Below are 19448 nucleotides of genomic sequence, written 5' to 3'. Positions count from 1 at the left end.
GCTACTGAGAATTTTGATCATGGACTCAAGGAAGAATGAATCTATAAAATGATGTGTTACCTATACAAGTATGCCTAGCAAGTATATGGTTTAGAGTAAAACAACTTTTTTCAGAACAATGCTAACATATGTACAAGTTTTTCTTGTTTGGTTTTTGAGGAGGTTATTCTAGTCCAGAAACAAAATTTTAGTGAAATTTTAATTTTAGTCAAAATTACCTCTAGCATGTGGACTTATTATTCTCATAATTTGATCATGATTATAATGCCAAGACACCATGTAGCATGGCAGCATTTAGCAATCAAACTATAAAAGAGATTGTGAGTGAGCTTGGGAAGTGACAGCACTGCTAATTTATATACCAACAGGTTTAATCATCTTTTAAGAATTGCTCATGAGGCGATTTGATTTTTGAAATTTTTTTTTATGTGTAATGATAGAAAATGAATGTTTTCTGCATTCTATGAAGGATGCATTTTTAATTGCATAGCAATGTAATATTCATATCAGTTATAGTCTAATTTTTAATGTTCTATGGTAAAATTATGATTTTTTTTTAGGGCAACAAATGTAGGATAAGTTCCCCACAGGTAAACAGAAGGGAAGGTAAAAGATTCATTTTCTTTTAATCTCACCATTATCATCAAAATGTATTTCTTCACAGGTATTTATTGACCTCCTTTACTAATAACTCTCTGGTTAAGAAACAAACTGTTAATTATGGAAGACATGCCCCAACCCTAAAAACATAGAAATCTCACGTAACTGAAAGGCTTTTGAGTAGACGTGAGAACCCTGCAGGTGGCGCACACACAGCTCACGGGAACATGCCCAAGCTGCTGTAGCAACGTCCACTACACTCCAGGGCTTTGAGACCTTAAGTCTTGTCCATATCTTATACTAGTTTTTTCTCTAACAGATTGTGAATTATCCACTAGCATTAGAACTAGAATATTGGGGGCTTCCCTGGTGGGGCAGTGGTTGAGAATCTGCCTGCCAATGCAGGGGACACGGGTTCGAGCCCTGGTCTGGGAAGATCCCACATGCCGCGGAGCAACTGGGCCCGTGAGCCACAACTACTGAGCCTGCGCGTCTGGAGCCTGTGCTCCGCAACAAGAGAGGCCGCGATAGTGAGAGGCCCGCGCACCGCGATGAAGAGTGGCCCCCACTTGCCGCAACTGGAGAAAGCCCTCACACAGAAATGAAGACCCAACACAGCCATAAATAAATAAATAAATAAATTTAAAAATCCTTCCCTCTAAAAAAAAAAAAAAAAAGAACTAGAATATTGGAATATAATGAGAGGAAGTCTGGAATTTCCTTGGCATGACCTGGGAAGACAGTCTTACTGACTGCCCGTGTAAATGCGCAGGCATTACTATAGTTACAACTTATATTTTTTCCGTCTTGTTATATGAGTGGACTTTGACATCTACCTGTCCACTGGTATTATCCCACAAGATTGGAGAGGCATAGTTTATGCTGCCTACTCTCCAATACAATTCCAACCAAAGGTATTGCATGTAAATAAACACTGAATGAAGTGTTCCCAGCTCTTAAGCATCACTATAAGGTTAGGGTTTCACATAGTCTATAACCTGGGAGTGTCTATGCCTCATTCATTTATTCGTTGAGCAATGCCAGACTATTAGTTACTCAGAAACAAGAAAAGTCCAAATAAGTCACTGTGCTTATTAGTATCTATATGCACTGCTTTCCCCCATACTCCCTAGGGATTCAATAAAAACTTGCAGGACTGAACACTATAAACACCAAATATAATATGTGCTTTTATTTGTATATGCTTTTTATGTTTTAGAAAAGCAATCAAGAAAAAAAACCACTGTGGAACCCTTTCCTAAAGCTGGTTTTGGAGAAGTCTAACCCCTATCTCAGGAATTATCTAAAGCAGGTTCAGATGGGTCAATGAGCTGCTGGAGCAAATGTGCTTTGATTAAGTGAAGAGTTGCTGAGTTTGTCCCAAACTCTATCAATATTCCTCCAAGAGACAGCTGGCAAAGAATAACCAGCCACAAAGCAAGAAGTGAATCAAAATGCTACTTAAACAAGCGTTATTGATGTCATCCCTTTAAAAATCCATTAATTTGTTTTTTGAGGTGAACAGTCCTAAAATGCAATGTAAGTAGAATGGAGGGCTTGATATCTCTGTTAAGAAAAAGTTGAATAATAATAACAGCAAAGACTGTGTGGAAGACTTTGACATTTGTCATCAACTATTCTAATTGATGGATAAAAAAAATCTGACCCTGAAGCAGTTGAATTACTTAAGAGTCACACAACTGGAGTGACAGAGCAAAGAATGAAACTAAATTCTGCCTTTCCTCCATCACACTGATAACATATTGCCCATCTCCCTAGGATAGCCCCAATTTACATGGTACTGGTTTCCCATACAGTTATAAATAGTTCTTCTGTTCACTCTCTGCCCTGGTTTGGATGATAAATCATATGATCACATCCAATATCAAATAATGTAATAAATATAATAAATACAGGGAAAAGAGAAGAGAAAAAAATGGTTACAGTGGATGGGTAAGATTTGTAGGTAACAAATGGAGAAACAGAAGCAGAAAAGCAAAACAAAAGATAAAAAACATCTTTGAAATGAAAAATTTAGGGGCAAAATGGAAATTAAATAGGCTGATTTCAAAGTATGGAGGAGGAAGGAAAAAAGTCATAAAATTTTAAATGCAGCTTATTTTGAGAGTCGTGAGGACCCTAGGTTCAATTATTCTAAGGCTTTAACATTACCGGACACCCTGGTGACCTCGTAGTCTAGAAACGGTCGGTCTGTTGCTTCCTTGTCCTTGGCGTGATCCTTTCGTAACTCAGCTTTGACTCCCTGAAGCTCAAGCACGAGATGAAGAACGCCTGGTATTCTTAAAGGCTTAGACACGTGGTTCTCCAATCTGAGCCTGCGTCAGACTCACCTGGAGGAGGGGGCAGGGCTTGTGAAACACTGCCAGCTGGGCCCTACCCTCAGTTTCTGATTCAGGAGATCTGTCGTAGGGGCCAGGGAATTCGCTTTTTTAATGAGTTGCCTGGTGCTGTTACTACTGCTGCTTCAGGCGCTCCTCTGTGTTTTGATTCCTGCACTCATTCCAAATAGTGAGCTTTTTTTTTAAATTGAAGTATAGTTGATTTACAATGTTGTGTTAGTTTCAGGTGTACAGCAAAGTGACTCAGATATATATAATATATATATATATATTCTTTTTCAGATTCTTTTCTCTGATAGGTTATTACAAAATATTGAGTAGAGTTCTCTGTGCTATACAGTAGGCCCTTGATGGTTATCTATTTCATATATAGTAGCGTGTTATGTTAATATGTTAATCCCAAACTCCTAATTTATCCCTCCCCCGCACCTTTCCCCTTTGGTAACCATAAGTTTGTTTTCTGTCTGTGGGTCTGTTTTGTATATAAGTTCATTTGTATCATTTTTAGATTCCACATACAAGCGATAGTGAACTTTTAAAAACTCACCTGCCTCTGAGAAGGAGATATCTTTAGTTTGCTATTTTCTTACATTTATCTATGAAAACTGATCAGGTTTGAGGTGAACCATGCCAGCTTGATAACAATACCTTAGTCTGCATAGTTTTTATACTTTTCAAAAACACTTTTCACCTTGGGGAAAAAAATTACTATTTTGTAGGTGAAAAAATTGAGACCTGATGTGTTGATGATGGGACCTGGTATAGAACTCATGTTTTCTTCCTCCTGACCTAGGACTTTTTCCAGCTTCTTAGGTTGCCAAAGGATCATGCCAAGGAAGCAGTAGACTGACCATGGCCTGAGAAGGAGGTTACCCCAATGTCTGTGGCTAGACATCTAATTCAGGGCATCATAAATTCTCTTCTACTTCAGTATTTTGCACTTTCATAGAGCAATGCAAGATGACAGGGCAGATGTTTTGTTCACTTGGAGTTTATACAGACTCACTCCCTGAGGGTAGTTATTGGTGTATAATTGAACACAGATTTTTTTCATTCATGGCTTCTCTTTTGATCATTGGGTATATTCCAAGCAGTTCTGCATTCTGCCCCATTGTGTGCAGTAAATCCTGGGGCTTAGGTAAACACCCAGGGGTCCCTCCGCACACTGAACAATTCAAATGCATCAGTAGTCTGAGTTCTTTAGCCATCATTTGGGTCAGTGGTCTGACTTCTGGATTTTACACACCTGCAGAGTCAAAACAGAAAACAAAGCCAACCAACAAAAACAAAACAAGTGATGAGTCAGCATAAGATTGTCATTAAAAATATATTGCTAAGTAAGTATAAAATAATCTACAATTTTAAAAAGTCTAGAAGTTATAATTCCATGAAATAAAGGCCATTCTAACAGAAAAATAGTCAGAAAAGTTACTTCAGAAAAAAAGAACAATTTTTAAAAGTTGAATTAATTTAACCTAATGAAAAAGTATACTTTTGCAGTCCCTTGTTTTTTTTTCATTTCACTGCACCACTGATCATGGACCGTCTTCTGCCTGTAACTAGATCAGACTTGAAAGATATCAAGGAGGAGAAGATTCAGTCTATTGTAAAATAATTCTGTCCAATCAGATTTTATGGTTTGCTCATTCAGTTTCTAGCAACCTCTGTATTGATTCTCATAACCTGTAAACTAAATTTCAAGTGCTGAATTGAAACCTGGTGTATTTAATTATGCCCTCAATGGAGGGAAAAAAACAACTCTTCACCTGTCCTCTATATAACTACACACGTGATCTTCAAACAGTGTAAATCTCGCCTCAGTCTTGGCTCCTTTAGTCCTGGTAACTGTTTCTCCCAGGTCCAGTTTTCCATTTGCCCTTCCTCTTGGCACACAGGATGGGCGTGCAGTGAGGAAAGCATTCCAACTTTGGATGTACACACGTCTTGTGCCAACAGTGCTGTGATCAGTGCTATGCCTACAACCCAGTGAGAGAAGGATGAGGAGAAGCACTGCAGCTTGTGTGAAGCCTTGAAAGAGTTGTGAGAGCTGATGGCATTCCTCAGGGTACACCGGACACCAGTGATGGCGGTGGATTGTGCAGGCTCTGGGGTCACATCAGACTGCCCAGATCCCCAGCTTTTCACCTTACATGATGCGGACTTCACCACCCTGACGTGTTTCCAGAGCTGTAAAATGTGTATACTAACATACTTCAATTGAGCTGTTCTGAGAAATAACAATTAAATGGGTGAAGCTTCAAGGACAGTACCAGGCATGTACAGTTGTCCCCAGAGTCCTTGTGGGAATTGGTTCCAGGATGCCCTGTGGATACCAAAACCCACAGATGCTCAAGTCCCTTATATAAAATGCTCAAGGGCTTCCCTGGTGGCGCAGCGGTTAAGAATCCGCCTGCCAATGCAGGGGACACGGGTTCGAGCCCTGGTCCGGGAAGATCCTACATGCTGCGGAGCAACTAAGCCCATGCACCACAACTACTGAAGCCCATGCACCTAGAGCCCGTGCTCCACAGCAAGAGAGGCCACCGCAATGAGAAGCTCGCACACCTCAACGAAGAGTAGCCCCCGCTCGCTGCAACTAGAGAAAGCCTGCGCACAGCAACAAAGACCCAATGCAGCCAAAAAATAAATAAATTTATTAAAAAAAAATAAAATAAAATGCTCAAGTCCCTAATATATTTGCATATAACCTAGGCACATCCTCTTGTATACTTTAAATCATTTCTAGATTACTTATAATAACTAATACAATGTAAATGCTATGAAAATATTTGAAATTAAAGTTTTGCTTTTTTGGTACTTTCTGCAATTTTTTTCCCAAATATTTTTGTTCTGAGATCGGTTGACTCCGAGGATGCAGAACCCATGGATACAGAGGGCTCTACTGTAACAGTAGTTCAGGAAATATGTGGCATTAGCTCTCAAGACACAGAAAATAGCATACATGCCTTCCACTTTATTTCCCCATCGCCTAATACAATAATTTTAACACAGTAGGTGTTTAAGAAATAGCAGTCGGCCACTTTGGTATTAGACTGTTGGTATTGTATATCTTTGTGTCTATCGAACTATTAGACTTTTAAGTTGGGCAGATATCTTGCTTCCAAATAGTGGTTCAATTGTCACCAAAGCAGAACTGTAAAATCACAGTACTACCATGCCTGTGACTGTGAACAGACATCTTAATCTGAACTCATCTTGAAGCTGGCTGCAGCATCACGGTGGCAAGGTTTGGTAGACTGTAGAAAGAGACCATCAGTGTGTGAGCTGCAGGTGAACTAAGACTGTTAATTCAAGGCTGCCAATAACTGGTTCTATAAAAGCCCCCAAATTTCCTAAATTCTGCTCTTATCAATAACTGAAAAATTTTAACCAAAAATACCTGGAAATTCAGAGAATACATCATTACAAATGCAAATAAACAGGGTTCAGTGTCCTTCTCCTTTGAGGACCAGCACACAGACAGCTGGCACAGCCCTCATCCTCAGGAACCTCAACCTAGTGTGCAGTGCCTCGCGTGTACTTGCAGTTTGCTTAAACACCTGAAAATTGTGTCCCTGAGGTTTGCCTTCCTAGTTTCATGTCTTTTGGTGACACAGTTGTTATACCGCCAGGGTAACAAAGACCATTTCCACTTTCTCCTACCTGGACTGCACTGATGCCCGTGTAGGGGTATTTGCACTGAGGATGTGCAATGTCCTCAGCTATTTTAATTAAAGATGGTGCGCGTGTGAATGCACGTGTGTGTGCCCACACGTGAGCCACCGTGGTGGTGCTCATGGCACCAGAGTGGTGCTGTAAACAAGGCAGGGCACGACCTTGCCACGAAAAGTGCCATCTGACTCTCATATGGAAGCCTTGGGAAAAAAAGTTTATACTCACATATAACATAAGTCAAAGTTTTCATATCACCTACGTTCAAGTAAAAGAGCCTAAATAAGAAAGGCAACAAAACATATAACTTTCTCTTCCAGAAAAATAAGTGCAACTCAAAGTAGGTGTTGCTTTTGCCTAAGGCAAATACAAACATTGTCGCTTTCTTAGATGTGTGACCTCCAACAAGGTAACTGTGTCAGAAAAAATGGAAAGATTTGTCTCACAGGGTTATTATAAGGACTGCATGAGCCATTACACGCACGGTGCTTAGCAGAGCACTTGGCAGATAGTAGACGTTCAATTAAAAGGAACTGCTGTTATTATTATTATTTATCTCCAGCACTGCCCCCACCCCAGGATGTTTGCATTTTAAAATTGGGTCGTTGGATACTTAATACTGTGACACAATGGAATGAATCCTTAGTGATATAATTTTTAATACTATGATATGGAATTAAAGTAGATATATTTGTGTGTGATATATTTTAGGTACAAATGAGTAAAAATCAGGGTGACTTCTGTGGTAGGATGCATAACTGTGTGTGTGTGTTTTTAGGGGGGAGTACACAACTCCCTATAAATTATACTGTAGATGTCCACCCTAATGTGAAAGATAATCTAGCAAATTCTCTGCCTCTGCTCATCTTGACCCTTCTTAGAATGTCTCCTTTAACAGTCAAAATTGTATGTTTTTCTCACACCCTCTCTTCCACATTTCCCCCTCTCCTCTGATTCCCGTGGTGAGCAAAGAGCACAGGACACCTCGTATACCCGTTGGCCCACTGTCTTATGTGTCTGTCTATAACTGTGTCAATCATATTCCAAATTCCAAAAGGTCACCTCTATTATATCTGTTCACCCAAAGCGTAGTTCGGGGCTGGAAACAGGTAATATTTGTTAACAGTATTCCTATGGACAAAAGTCAGTTGCTTCAAAAAAATAATCATTTCCCAAGAAACCTCAGAGGAGCAAGCAAGTGAACTCCTGAAAACAGGATCAGTAAATCGGAGAGAATTTTGCAGGTGGCAGTTTTAGTTTCCTGGGAAAGTAAGTTTCTCAATTTGCTCATCCACCATCTTCTTTCTGTGACATAATGAAGAAAAAGAAAAGGCTTAAAGCAAACATGAGAGACTGAATCCATAAGCATCACAACGATGCCGATTTCAAAGTATGGGAGAAGGCAGAGAGGTACTGCTGTCCCAAGAGACTTGGGGGCCGTCTGTGAGTAGTGCATTAGGCTCTGCAGAAGAGGCTGGCCTGCAAGGACCTCCAGGAACAGACTCAGAGCTCTTTAATAAGTATTCCAGGGAGTTAGGCTTTCCTGGAAAAAACAAACTAGCGTGAGAAGTCATTACTGTGCAATTTCAGTCTTAAAAATAGCCAAGTATTGTTAAGGCTGCTGTGTGCATGAGAGAAAAAGAAAGCTCTTGTTAATGTCTGCCTCAGCTTCCACATTAAAGGAGGAGCTACACTGAAAATCTTGCCTGGCAAATACTGCAAAGGTCGTCCGGTTTGTATTATTTGGAATCACTTTTTGGTCCTTAGAATGACAAAGTTTTGGGGGGATTGTGTCCCTTTTTGTCAAATCGGTCTTGCAATAAAGGACAGCCAGGCGATGGCTCAGCCTCTTTCACTCAGAACTAGAGCTGCGCCTGGCGGTCTATTTCAGCTCTTTATTTGCCTAATTGCCCTGCGAGGCTGGCAGGGACGGTCCCTGCAGCCGTGGCTCTGCTGACTGCAGAGACCCTACCTGGCACTCCAAGTTGATGCGTCAGCATTTTAGGTAGAAATGAATGAAAAATCAATCAGGATGCCTGCAGTGGTAGCATGCACAACTCTAACCGAGTTTGTCTATAATTTTCAACTATTCACCATAGACCCAAGCAGTGTTTAAGATGGTGAGTCTGTAACAAATGTGCTGCTTCTGTTTAATCAGGCATGTTTTTGTTTGTCCTCTTTTCTATTTAGAACAAGCAAATCTAACCTGCTTAGGAAGCCATATGTAAAATGAATGGATTCAGTTCTGAATTAAACCTGATGATAAATATTCATATGTAGCTATATCAAACTGTTTTATTAACCTATACTTCAAATTCAGAGGTTTAAATATTTTTGAGAAGTCTGTTTATATCCTTGCCACGTCTTTTTGTAACTTGCTGTAACTCTCTACATCGAAACTATACTGTTCTAAATAAATTTCAAGATTTACAATTCTGCAAAGATAGAGTTAAACACTGTTTGGACTCTGGCTACATAAGAGAAATTGGAATTGTTCAAAGCTGCAGTCTTCAGCTCCCAAAGACAGCTACAGTAACTTTCTGAGCACATCGGGTTAAATATTTTTACAGACCCATTCTATGATGATAAGGCAGTAATAAGTTGTGCAGTGCAACACTCCAAAGGGTTCCAAATCTCACAAGCCTCTTTGTATGTGATGCTCTCACAGTGAAGAAGATTCTTTGGGCTACAAAGATGAAGAGTCTACTTCTTCTGGTGCTGATTTCAATCTGCTGGGCCGATCATCATTCAGACAACTATACTGTAGATCATGACAGAGTTATTCACATCCAAGGTAAGAAAACACAGCTTCTCTTATGAAAGTCAAATTCATTTCAAGTTACTTAGAGTTGAGATGCTTGGTTAGTGTTTCTTAATTTTAGTTCTGCTGCATTGACTTTTCCTTTCAGCGAATTGGTGAACATGCTCCCTGGCTTCTGAATGCTATTGCATTACAGTAGAGTTAAGAATCAGGGACAATTAAAGTGGATTGGCTTAAGAATGTCCAACTGCAGGGAGCTGATGCAATTGTTCAAGGCTTTTCAGTTGCTATCTTCTAAGTAGAATGGAGGGTAGAAAGTTTATTTAGAGGCAAGGCAAAAGGGGGGGAGAAATAGGAAGTAAAACTTGAGATGTAAGGTAATTTTGTTAGAATCATCATTAAGAAAAACAACGTGAAAATGAAAGTCAGACAAGCTAAGGTTCAGGAAAAAGTAACTTACCCTATTAAAATTTCCTTCGGTAAAGCTTTAGTTCCCATAGACCAATGTATTGCCCTGCATATTTCTTTTCAGCTCAGCTGAATCCTAAGCCTGGGAGCTGTAGCAGGATTTGAGGCTGCAGTACAATGCAGCTATTTCCTCAGCCCCAGCTTCAGATGAGGGACATCCTGCATTAAGCAGGCTAAGAGACTTAGCTTTCCATAAGACTTAGCTTTCAATGTTGCATTTCAATGCAATAAGAAAAATATAATTCTAAAGGAGCTGGAGCTTCTCTCTTTGCCCTTGTATGCTGAATAATTAAAATAAGAATGACAGGATTTAACAGTTTAAACATATGATGGTATGAATTTTAGATGAACTCTGTTTGGGGACCAGAACATTATAAGTTTGCTAAGAGACATAAAACATCAAGTTATAGCTTCAAGGTCAAAAGTGTAGTCTCAGAAAACTGCATCCACTGTTGAAAAGTATGACTTGTGAAGGTCAAATGATAGTGTAGGTCTGGCTGGAAGTATTTTCCTGCATGTATTACAACTACCCAGATAGAATTCTGAATGTGACAATGTCTAGCTATTTTAGGCATTTCTCTTTCAGTTCTCTTTGTTTCTAACAGCTTTACGATTTTCACTGTTGGACCATAAAAAGGAATTACATAATCATAAGTTTTACTCTGCAAGCTGCTGACTCAGCTGTTTCCTTTACTGTATATAGTAGAATCAAAGCTGTTTCCCAGAGACTTAAGACATTTACACATAGAGATTTCTGATGAGGGAGAACATCCTTTTAACATCAAGTCACAGAAGTCAATTCAGCCAGACAGTAATACCTAGTAATTGTTAACAACAGCAGTTTTAAATCCGATGGAGGATAAACTTTAGCAATGGTTTCAAGCCATTACTAGACTAGATACCTGTTATCGATGTATAAATCATTTAGTCTAAATTTCATGCAGAGTATAAAAATATTATTTTAAAACTATATTAACATTTTAAAAGTTACTCCTGAAGGAAGCCTGTAAGTCAGACGCAAGTTTTCTCAGCAAGGAAAACTTCTGTTGCTCCAGTCTTTCCATTCCCATATACTCTGTTGAAATTTAGTGCAAAGGAATTGCTGACACAAGGTATCAGAATTATCCAGATTATTTGCCTACACTATCCAATTTTTTAAAAAATGACTTGCTAGTCCACTTCATTTTAATTGTAAATTCATGTTCTTAGAAAGTTGCTTTGAGCTTTCAAGTAATAAAACTACAAAACAAACAAACAAACAAACAAAAACTACAAGGCCTACGTTTTGCTTGTGGAAATTAACACTGAAATGTGATTTGGGTCAATATTATGATGCTATGTCCATAGTTGAAATTTTTTTAAAAATTGCTCGAAATACCTGTTCTCATTAGTTTTTATCCAACAAAAAGTTTTCTTTTTACTTTATTATAGCATTCAGATTGAACTTTCATGTTCTCAGCCCTTCAGAGAAACACTTCCAAATGGCCTGCCATAATTTCAGTCACCTTTTATAACACAAAAATAAACCCACAGCACAGCAGATAATCATTAAAGCAGATAAACTGCATTACCTACTTGAAATACTGGATTATTTTCTCATATTTAAAACTTTTATTTATCAAACAGCCCTCCAAAAACAAAACAAAAACATGGCCCAGAAGGAATTTAAGGGAGCTGAAGCCTTCATAAAATTTTATAAGAATTTTGCAATCAAATGATTAAATTAGTAATCTGAATCTCAAATTCCCAATTTGTACTGATAAGCAGTATGAGCTCTCAGTGACAGAAAATTATTCAAAATTTGTGTTACTACAAAAACACCTTTTCTATCTCTCATTTTTAATTATTTTTTTATTTTTGTAACTCAAGTTTCCCAGGCTTAAATAATACCAGGGGAATAATGCACATAATCCTCAAATTCTCCTTGGCTGCCTTGATAAAGATGCTGAACACTTTTTTAATATGTTCTTAACTCTTATGCATAAGAGGTACCTAATTATTTTTTCTGAAGGCTTCCTCCTTATCTAGTTGTGGGAGATTCTATAGAGATATAGGCAAAAAAAAATTTTTAATCTGGTTTAAAAAAAAAATGTCAGAATATCAGGGGAAAAAATGGCAAGTATAGATTCCTGTGCAAAGTGTTTCTATTGAAAAGCTTTAGATAAAATTGCACTTGTACTAATTCACTTCCTTTAATTTTTTTATTGAATCAACTTGGTTATACAAGAAAGTAAACTACACTTGTCCATGGAGTCTGCTAAAAATTTGCAATCAAGATATCAGCTTCTGTATCATATACTGTTCACAGTGTGGGGGATAGTCATTTCCTCAAATACTTCTACAGGAAGAGATAACTGCTGTTGACATTGTCTCTATAACAATCTCAACTAATGGATTATACTCCTCATTTCATGATGTGCCTAGTCAAACAACTTCTCAATCCTTTGAAACTTGAGTTCATTAGGAAGAATTTTGTATGGAGTACTAAATCACACAAAAGCACAATTTTTAAAATATTTGGATCTGGTATAAAAAAAACTCTTTGCAGACTTTCAATTACCAGTAGAAGTTCAGAGATGATGAATATACTTTTTAAAATACAACTTTTACGAAGACATTTATATGGACAGCAGAGAAATTTTATGACCATTTGCCTATTAACCAAAATAGCTGAAAAACAATTATAGTTATACTGAATAGTAACCGCCCGATCTTATCCATGTCAGCGATCCCGTGTTTCCTGCCTCTGGCATTCCAAGTGCAGGTCTTCTGATGACAAGTTCAGGTGTTTTTCCCCTAATGCCAGTTACTGGCTTTAGACCTTGGGCAGTTTACTTAATCTCTTCAAGTCTCAGTTATCTCATCTATAGAATTGGGTATAATCACTGTTATTCTATAAAGCTTTGTGAGAATTAAATTAGATAATATATGGAAAAGTGCTTAGTACCCAGAACACAATAAGCTCCAGTAGATGATAGTTGTTATCGCCATGTTGATTATTTCTTCACTGTCACGGAAAACTGATTTTTAAGTAGAAAAAGGAACACAAATACTGGTGGGGAAAGGTCATGCTTTTCAAATTCATTTGCTAGCAGAACCATATCACTACCTTAGTTCTAATCAAGTAAACATTTTATAAGTTGCCTTCTTTGCCCTCCTTAATTCCAGTTTTAAATTTCTCCAGTAGTATTAAACACTATCTGATCACTTTTACTTTCTGTGTAGAAAATGAAGCTTTCCAAACTTAAGTAATATTCCCCTTAATATACTTATTAGGTGAACACAAATAAGCTACATTAAACTTTTTAAAAGAATAATAAGAGGAAATCTTAGAGATGAAAACAGTTCCCTTCTTTATAATAAGTAAAACTTATGGTCACTTTTCTCAAAAGATAAAGCAATCAGATTTTTTTAAAGAAAGAGTTGTCAGAAGTTCATCTCTGTGGGTGGCAAAAATAATGTAGATCTAGAATCCCTCACAGAAGTAGACACTCTCCACTCAATGTGGTTGATTCCCCCTTCTTGTGCCCCAAACCACTCTTCCATCCTAGCTTAGCATCAGACTGTCAGCTTTGTAACACTCCAGCTATACAGTAGTGCCTGGCACATAGTAGGTGCTTAATATATGTGCTGAATACATGAATGAGTGCAATGAGACACTTCTAAATTACCACTATCATAATGAGCACTTCTCAAATCCTGTGGCATCCATGGCATTTAGCAACACATGACACATTGTGTGGGCCTAATGTACATTAATAGATCACTGCTTTCATTCTGTAATGTTGGCATAAAGTAAATCATAGTTTACAGAATTTAAGAACTTAAAAGGACTTTAATATAGATCATTGAGATCAATACGCCATTGTATAAATGAGCAGATCAAGACCCAGCACTTAAATGTTGCTTGGCCCAGGTTGCATGGCTGATGAGGAGCAGTTTCTCTTGGCTAACCCCCTTCTTCAAATCTGGGATCATTTTTCACCTTCTTAATGAATGCACCCTGACTACTGTGCTCTTCCCCTCCTGTGGCATCCCGATCTATCTCTGATCTTCTTTTCCTTTTCTCTGTAGTCCTGGATATCTACTTTACTTATTTTTATGCAATTGTTTGTGTCCATCTCTGCCACAAGAACATATAGCAGCTCCACGAGGGCAGGGATCTTTGTCTGATGTATCCCAGTCACCTAAACTAATACTGGGCACATAGTATAGGTAATCAATACATTTGTTAAATAAATTCAGGACCAAAATCTAGGAACTTTTCCTAATCAAGTCCTAGTCGGTCTTTCCAAATCTCAGGAAACTTTACGGTTTGTACGATGAGAGGCAGCACATAAGGAAGAGGATTCTGAGTTTCGATAGCAATTTTTGTTTGGTCATTTTTTATTGCTCCCACACTGCACGTAGCGTCTTACAATCCAGGAGAATCCACCAGAGGCAGGATGCAGCAATCCTCCTAATGTGTGCACGAAGCTTTGAAGAGTATTTGGTTTACATTTGGTCACTGCAATGCTATCGTGTTCCTTATGTAATATCTGCAGACTTGGGATCTGGTGGTGCAGAGAGGATCAAAAGGAGTGAAGTGAATTTAATAATGGATGATCATAAACCATCTACAGAGCCAAAGTTTAATGGGAGAGCTAGATAAGCGTTCTCTCTTCCACTTAAAACTTGTTTGGACTCAGACTCCATGAGTCTGTTATTAAAAGTTAAATTATAATTTATTTTTTTCTTTTCGAGGCAGAGTACACTATCTGCAGCTACAAATGCAAAATCCATGAATATCAACTATATTTTCCAAATTGCATTTGGCTAAATGCATACACTGTTAATAATACTATCTAGAAATTATGAGCTATAAAATATTAGAGAATTTCATCATGAAATTATAAAAATTAGCAACATCCTAATGCTAAAATCTCTTCTTAATTTACTATAGGATGTGAAACCAAATATGCTAATAAGAACCTACTGCTTTAAACACAGCCTTATCATTTGATCAGAATAAGAATATCACCATATAAATACAATAAATAAAACCAAAAGAGAAGAAGGAAAATGTATATAGGCATATACATACATATGTAAAAATACTGCACACATATATATATACACTTATTCAGCCTGCTATAACAGAATACCATAGACTGGGTGGCTTATCAACAATAGAAATTGATTTCTCAGTTCTGGAGGCTGGGAAGTCCCAGATCATGGTGCTGGCACATTTGGTGTCTGGTGAGAGCTGGCTTCCTAGTTCAGAGATGGTCATCTTTTCTCTGTGTCCTCACATGGCAGAAGGGGACAAGGGACCGCTCCTGGGTTCCTTATATAAGGGCACTAATTCCATTCATGAGGGCTCCACCCTCATAACCTAATCACCTCCAAAGGCCGCACCTCCAAATATCATCACACTGGGAATCAGGTTTCAACATATGAATTTTGGGGGGGGGGCACAAATGTGTCATCTACAGTAAGCACCTTAATAGGCATTGGGAATAGAATGATGACCAAAACTCACGGTCTTTGTCTTCATCAAGCTTATGGTCTAGTGAAAGGCAGACATTACTATGAATATAGAACTACTAAATGTGATAACTGCCATTCAATAAAGCAGTTTCTCTAAATTATAGGTGTAAGTCAAGCATGGCAATAATTTTCCTCAACTATATAGTTGGTACACTAGATACACACACACACATATAGTTTATACATTTATACACACATACACAACGGTTATAAATAGAAAAAGCAAGGAATGAAATGCAACTTTGCATTTGCTAGCCCATTGCCCAGTCTTCTTTGCATTTGTGTGTCCTTTTGAAATAATCTACTCATTCGGGCATTTGCTAAACATTGGCCTTCTTTGTGCAAAATACTGAGTTATTCTCTATGGAAGAACAAACCATCTCCTCAATGAGCTTAATGACAATATTATCGGGGCGACAAAGATGACAAGAAACAATAAAATAAGTGTTATATAGAGGTGGAAATATGAAGAAAAGAATAGTTACCAAACAAAAATATCCTACTATTTAGAATTTTGTATTCATACTCACTTTTTAAACCCATAAAATACACCTTAAGAATATTTCTAAACTTGTTGTTGAGTAGCCTAAAATGCTGAATTCTATGTTATTCTATAATACATCTATTAAAACAATGAATTTTAGAATATTTCCAGGTATAAAAACCTATATTTAATAATATTTTCAGGTAGCAACAAATTCACACTAACAGCCATTGCTTTCTCTGTTCCATCCTGAGTGCTGAAATTGGCAAATTATGCAGGAAGCCAATGACTGTTTGGAAACTTTCCCAAAGCTTTTTTTTTTCCCCCCAGAAAAATCCATTAAATAGAGAAGCCTTTTTCTTTGGTTGCAGCTTTGCTGGAACCAGTGTTGACTCAGCTAAAGCACTGACCTATAGCTGAATGGCTTAATGTTAAAGTAATTTCAACATGCTATATTTCTCTGACTTTCCCAGCTACCAAGAAAGAATAGTTAGATTTCTTTATTGCTTTGGCTCTTTATTTTAAATGGAAAATGGAAACTACTCTTTTAGGACAGTATTTTGGAGTACAAAAATCTACCAAAGTGCTAAGTTAAAATATTTAATTAAGAGGTATCAAAGTGAAAATATCCAGGGGGTGGGAGGGGATCTCTGTTACAGAAATATTTTTATTTCAAAATGAAGACACTGAAAGCATAAGAAATCTAAAAGTTCTATACAAATCACTTCAAAAACATTTTGTGTATTTTGTATTGCTACAATGTAGTAGCAGCACTAAATACATGTGTTCTCAAAAATGATTATCAAGTAGTCAGTACAAATTGGAGCCATTTTAATCTTGTTTTAATTAAACACGTTGGTTGCTTGACTTGAGTGCTTACTCGGTAACTAATTATCACATGTATAAGCTCTGAGTAGTATGTTTTTACATACTCAAGGATTATGCTGTAAAAGGTACTAAAGAATATTATGTTAAACAAGAATTCTACCTACCTTTTCCACACACTGTCCACTCAAACAAGACAAGGACATTAAGGATAAAAACACAGAAAGACCATAGTCCATCAAGTACAAAATTAACAAAGCAAGTTAGAACAGGGAGCATTTACTACAGTCAAGGGTTCAGATTAGGTGAAGGGGGTGGAAAGAAGGGAGAGTCGTTTCTTGTTTCTAAAGAGAGATCGTAAATTTAAAATAGAAACACCACTGAAAACATATCCTTGAAGTGAGGAGATTCCACTTCTAGAGGATTCTATTTGAAGTGGTGTTTGTTTGCTTCCTTGCTTTGCCTTGTTCCTGGAAAGCATTGGAAATGACGTTTGTCCATTTGGCTCAGAGTAACTGAATGGTAGGGAAGGCGCAGATGAAACAGGTGAAAGGCATGTAAGTTAAAGACAGGTTTCCTTATAAACTACAGTATGTATTACATATACTTTTTATTTTCTTAGTTATATGGCTACATTTTTTCACAATGGATTTATGATTATCTGTGACCAATAATATTGCTAGTAAAAAATAATGAACACTCACACAAGGGTTTTTTCCTTTTCTGTTTTTTGCTTTTTTCAAGAATAGAGAGGAAAATTCTAAAGTTTTCTTCCTTAGAATAATGTGGGTTATGAACAATTCTTATTTTCTCTTGAAAAGTGTCATAAATTATACTGAAAGGTTTTAAATCTCCAGAATCTACATATGATTATTTTATGTCCTCACTTTGGCTTGTTTTTTATCACACAATCATTAACGAAGGGTCTTAATTAGCTTAAAATACTGCAAAGCTGATTGGGTGGTTAATACTTCATAGAGATGTTTCCATGTAAACGGAATATCTTATTTTAAAAGATGTATAACAGTTACTTATAGGCTACCCATAATATATTAAAATCAAAGTGTGCTCCAAAACCAAGCTTTGGCCTCTTTTCTTATAACTATTTATTTGGCTTGCATATGTAATTGAATAAATAAAAACAAATGAACATATAAACAATAAATATAAAAGTGTTTTTAAGGGGGAAAATCTTGTGAGAGAGCCCCTAGGAGGCTGTAGGATGAACCCCATAGAGGGGCATTAGGAAGGGCTCTGTAGGCTGAGCTCTGAATAGTGGGCAGAAGCCAGTCACATCAAAAGCCAGGGACAGAGCATTCCAGGTAGAAAGAATGGGAAGTGCAAATTCTCTGAGATGGGAATAAACATGGTATTTTGAAACCAGAAAGAAGCGAAAGGGACTACAGCCTGGCAGTGGAGAGGGTGTGGTTTAAGATGAGACTGGAAGAGGAGGCATGAGTGAGACCATTGTACTTTTTATTTGGTTCAGAGTATAGAGTTCAGATTTTATTCTAAAAGTGCTTGAAAATGGCTAAAATGTTTTGAGCAAGGGGATGATGTAATATGATTTACATGTACAAAAGACTAGGTGACTACTGGATTATGGTGGGTCAAGAGTAAAAGTGAGGAGACCTTTAGGAGGGTCTTGAGGTAGTTTAGGTGAGAAATCATGATGGTGTAGACCACGATGGTTGCAGTGGAGATGGATGGAGATGAACCAATTTGGAAAAAAAAAAAAAAATGAGGTAGAGATGGCAGCACTTGCTGATAGACTAGACGTAGGGATTAAGGGAAAGGGGCATATCAAACACACCTGCTAGATTCTGGCTTGAATAAATGGATGGATGATGGAGGCATAAAATGAATTGAGGAAGATTGGGAGAAGAACAAGTCTGGGCAGGAGAGGAGAACTCAAGTTATCTGCTTGGCATCCAATATATGACCAGCAGGTAGTTGGATTTACTAGTTCAGAGCTCAGGAAAAAGTACACTGCTAGAAAGTTTTGGAATCACCAGCACATAAATATTTATAGCCATGGGACTAGATGAGATCACCTGGAGAAGGAGGAAATGCAAGCAGAGACAAGGAGATCGCCCTGGTCTGAAATTTGGAAACCCTCAGCATCAACAGGTGGGATAAAGGAGGATACAAAGGTCACATGTTCACTTCCCAGAGTCTAAATCCTGATCACTGATACGTGGTAATTTTTTTTCCCAGGTAACTTTCTTAAAAAATCTAAATTAATTGCAAGTATTTAAAAATAGGAGATATTCACATTAAAATGTGCATTTCTAGGGAATTTCCTGGTGGTCCAGTGGTTAGGACTCTGCACTTTCACTGCCAAGAGCGTAAGGGCAGGGGTTGGATCCCTGGTCGGGGAAGTGGGATACCACAGGCCACGAGGCGCAGCCAAAAAAAAAAAAAAAAAGTGTATTTCTAGCATCTGTTGAAAAATCCAAAGACCTGCTGCTTTTCAGCCTGCATTCCCATTGGACAACATCAGTGGGAACGAGTACCTGCTCCCCGTTAGCAGGGAGTGCGTGCACCCAGCAATGGTGCGGTGCCTTTCACTCCCTGTGTTCTCAGGACCATGGTGCTCCCTTCATTCTCCCTCAGCCTTGCCCACCTGGGCTTTTGTGTTCCACTTACCTTTCGTTTTGTATCAGCACTAAACTTTTAATACTTGACACATTATAGGCTATCAATTCATGATTGTTGATTAAGAATCAAAAGTTCCCTTTTGCCTCCA

The 19448-nt window shown here is 37.8% G+C and overlaps 1 protein-coding gene across 1 annotated transcript in view; it reads left to right on the top strand.

Annotated features, from left to right (window-relative positions):
* The window catches only part of HAPLN1 (hyaluronan and proteoglycan link protein 1), a 69299-nt gene that overhangs the window by 30055 nt on the left and 19796 nt on the right, over positions 1 to 19448 (top strand). Inside the window, exon 2 of the mRNA XM_059919381.1 lies at positions 9301 to 9426. Within this exon, the coding sequence (XP_059775364.1) occupies positions 9327 to 9426 (100 nt within the window). The 5' untranslated portion in view covers positions 9301 to 9326. The remainder of the gene's footprint in view (positions 1 to 9300; positions 9427 to 19448) is intronic.

Source organism: Balaenoptera ricei, chromosome 3 (genome assembly GCF_028023285.1).
Source record: "Balaenoptera ricei isolate mBalRic1 chromosome 3, mBalRic1.hap2, whole genome shotgun sequence".
NCBI lineage: Eukaryota > Metazoa > Chordata > Mammalia > Artiodactyla > Balaenopteridae > Balaenoptera > Balaenoptera ricei.
This window is presented reverse-complemented; position numbering and strand designations above follow the sequence as displayed.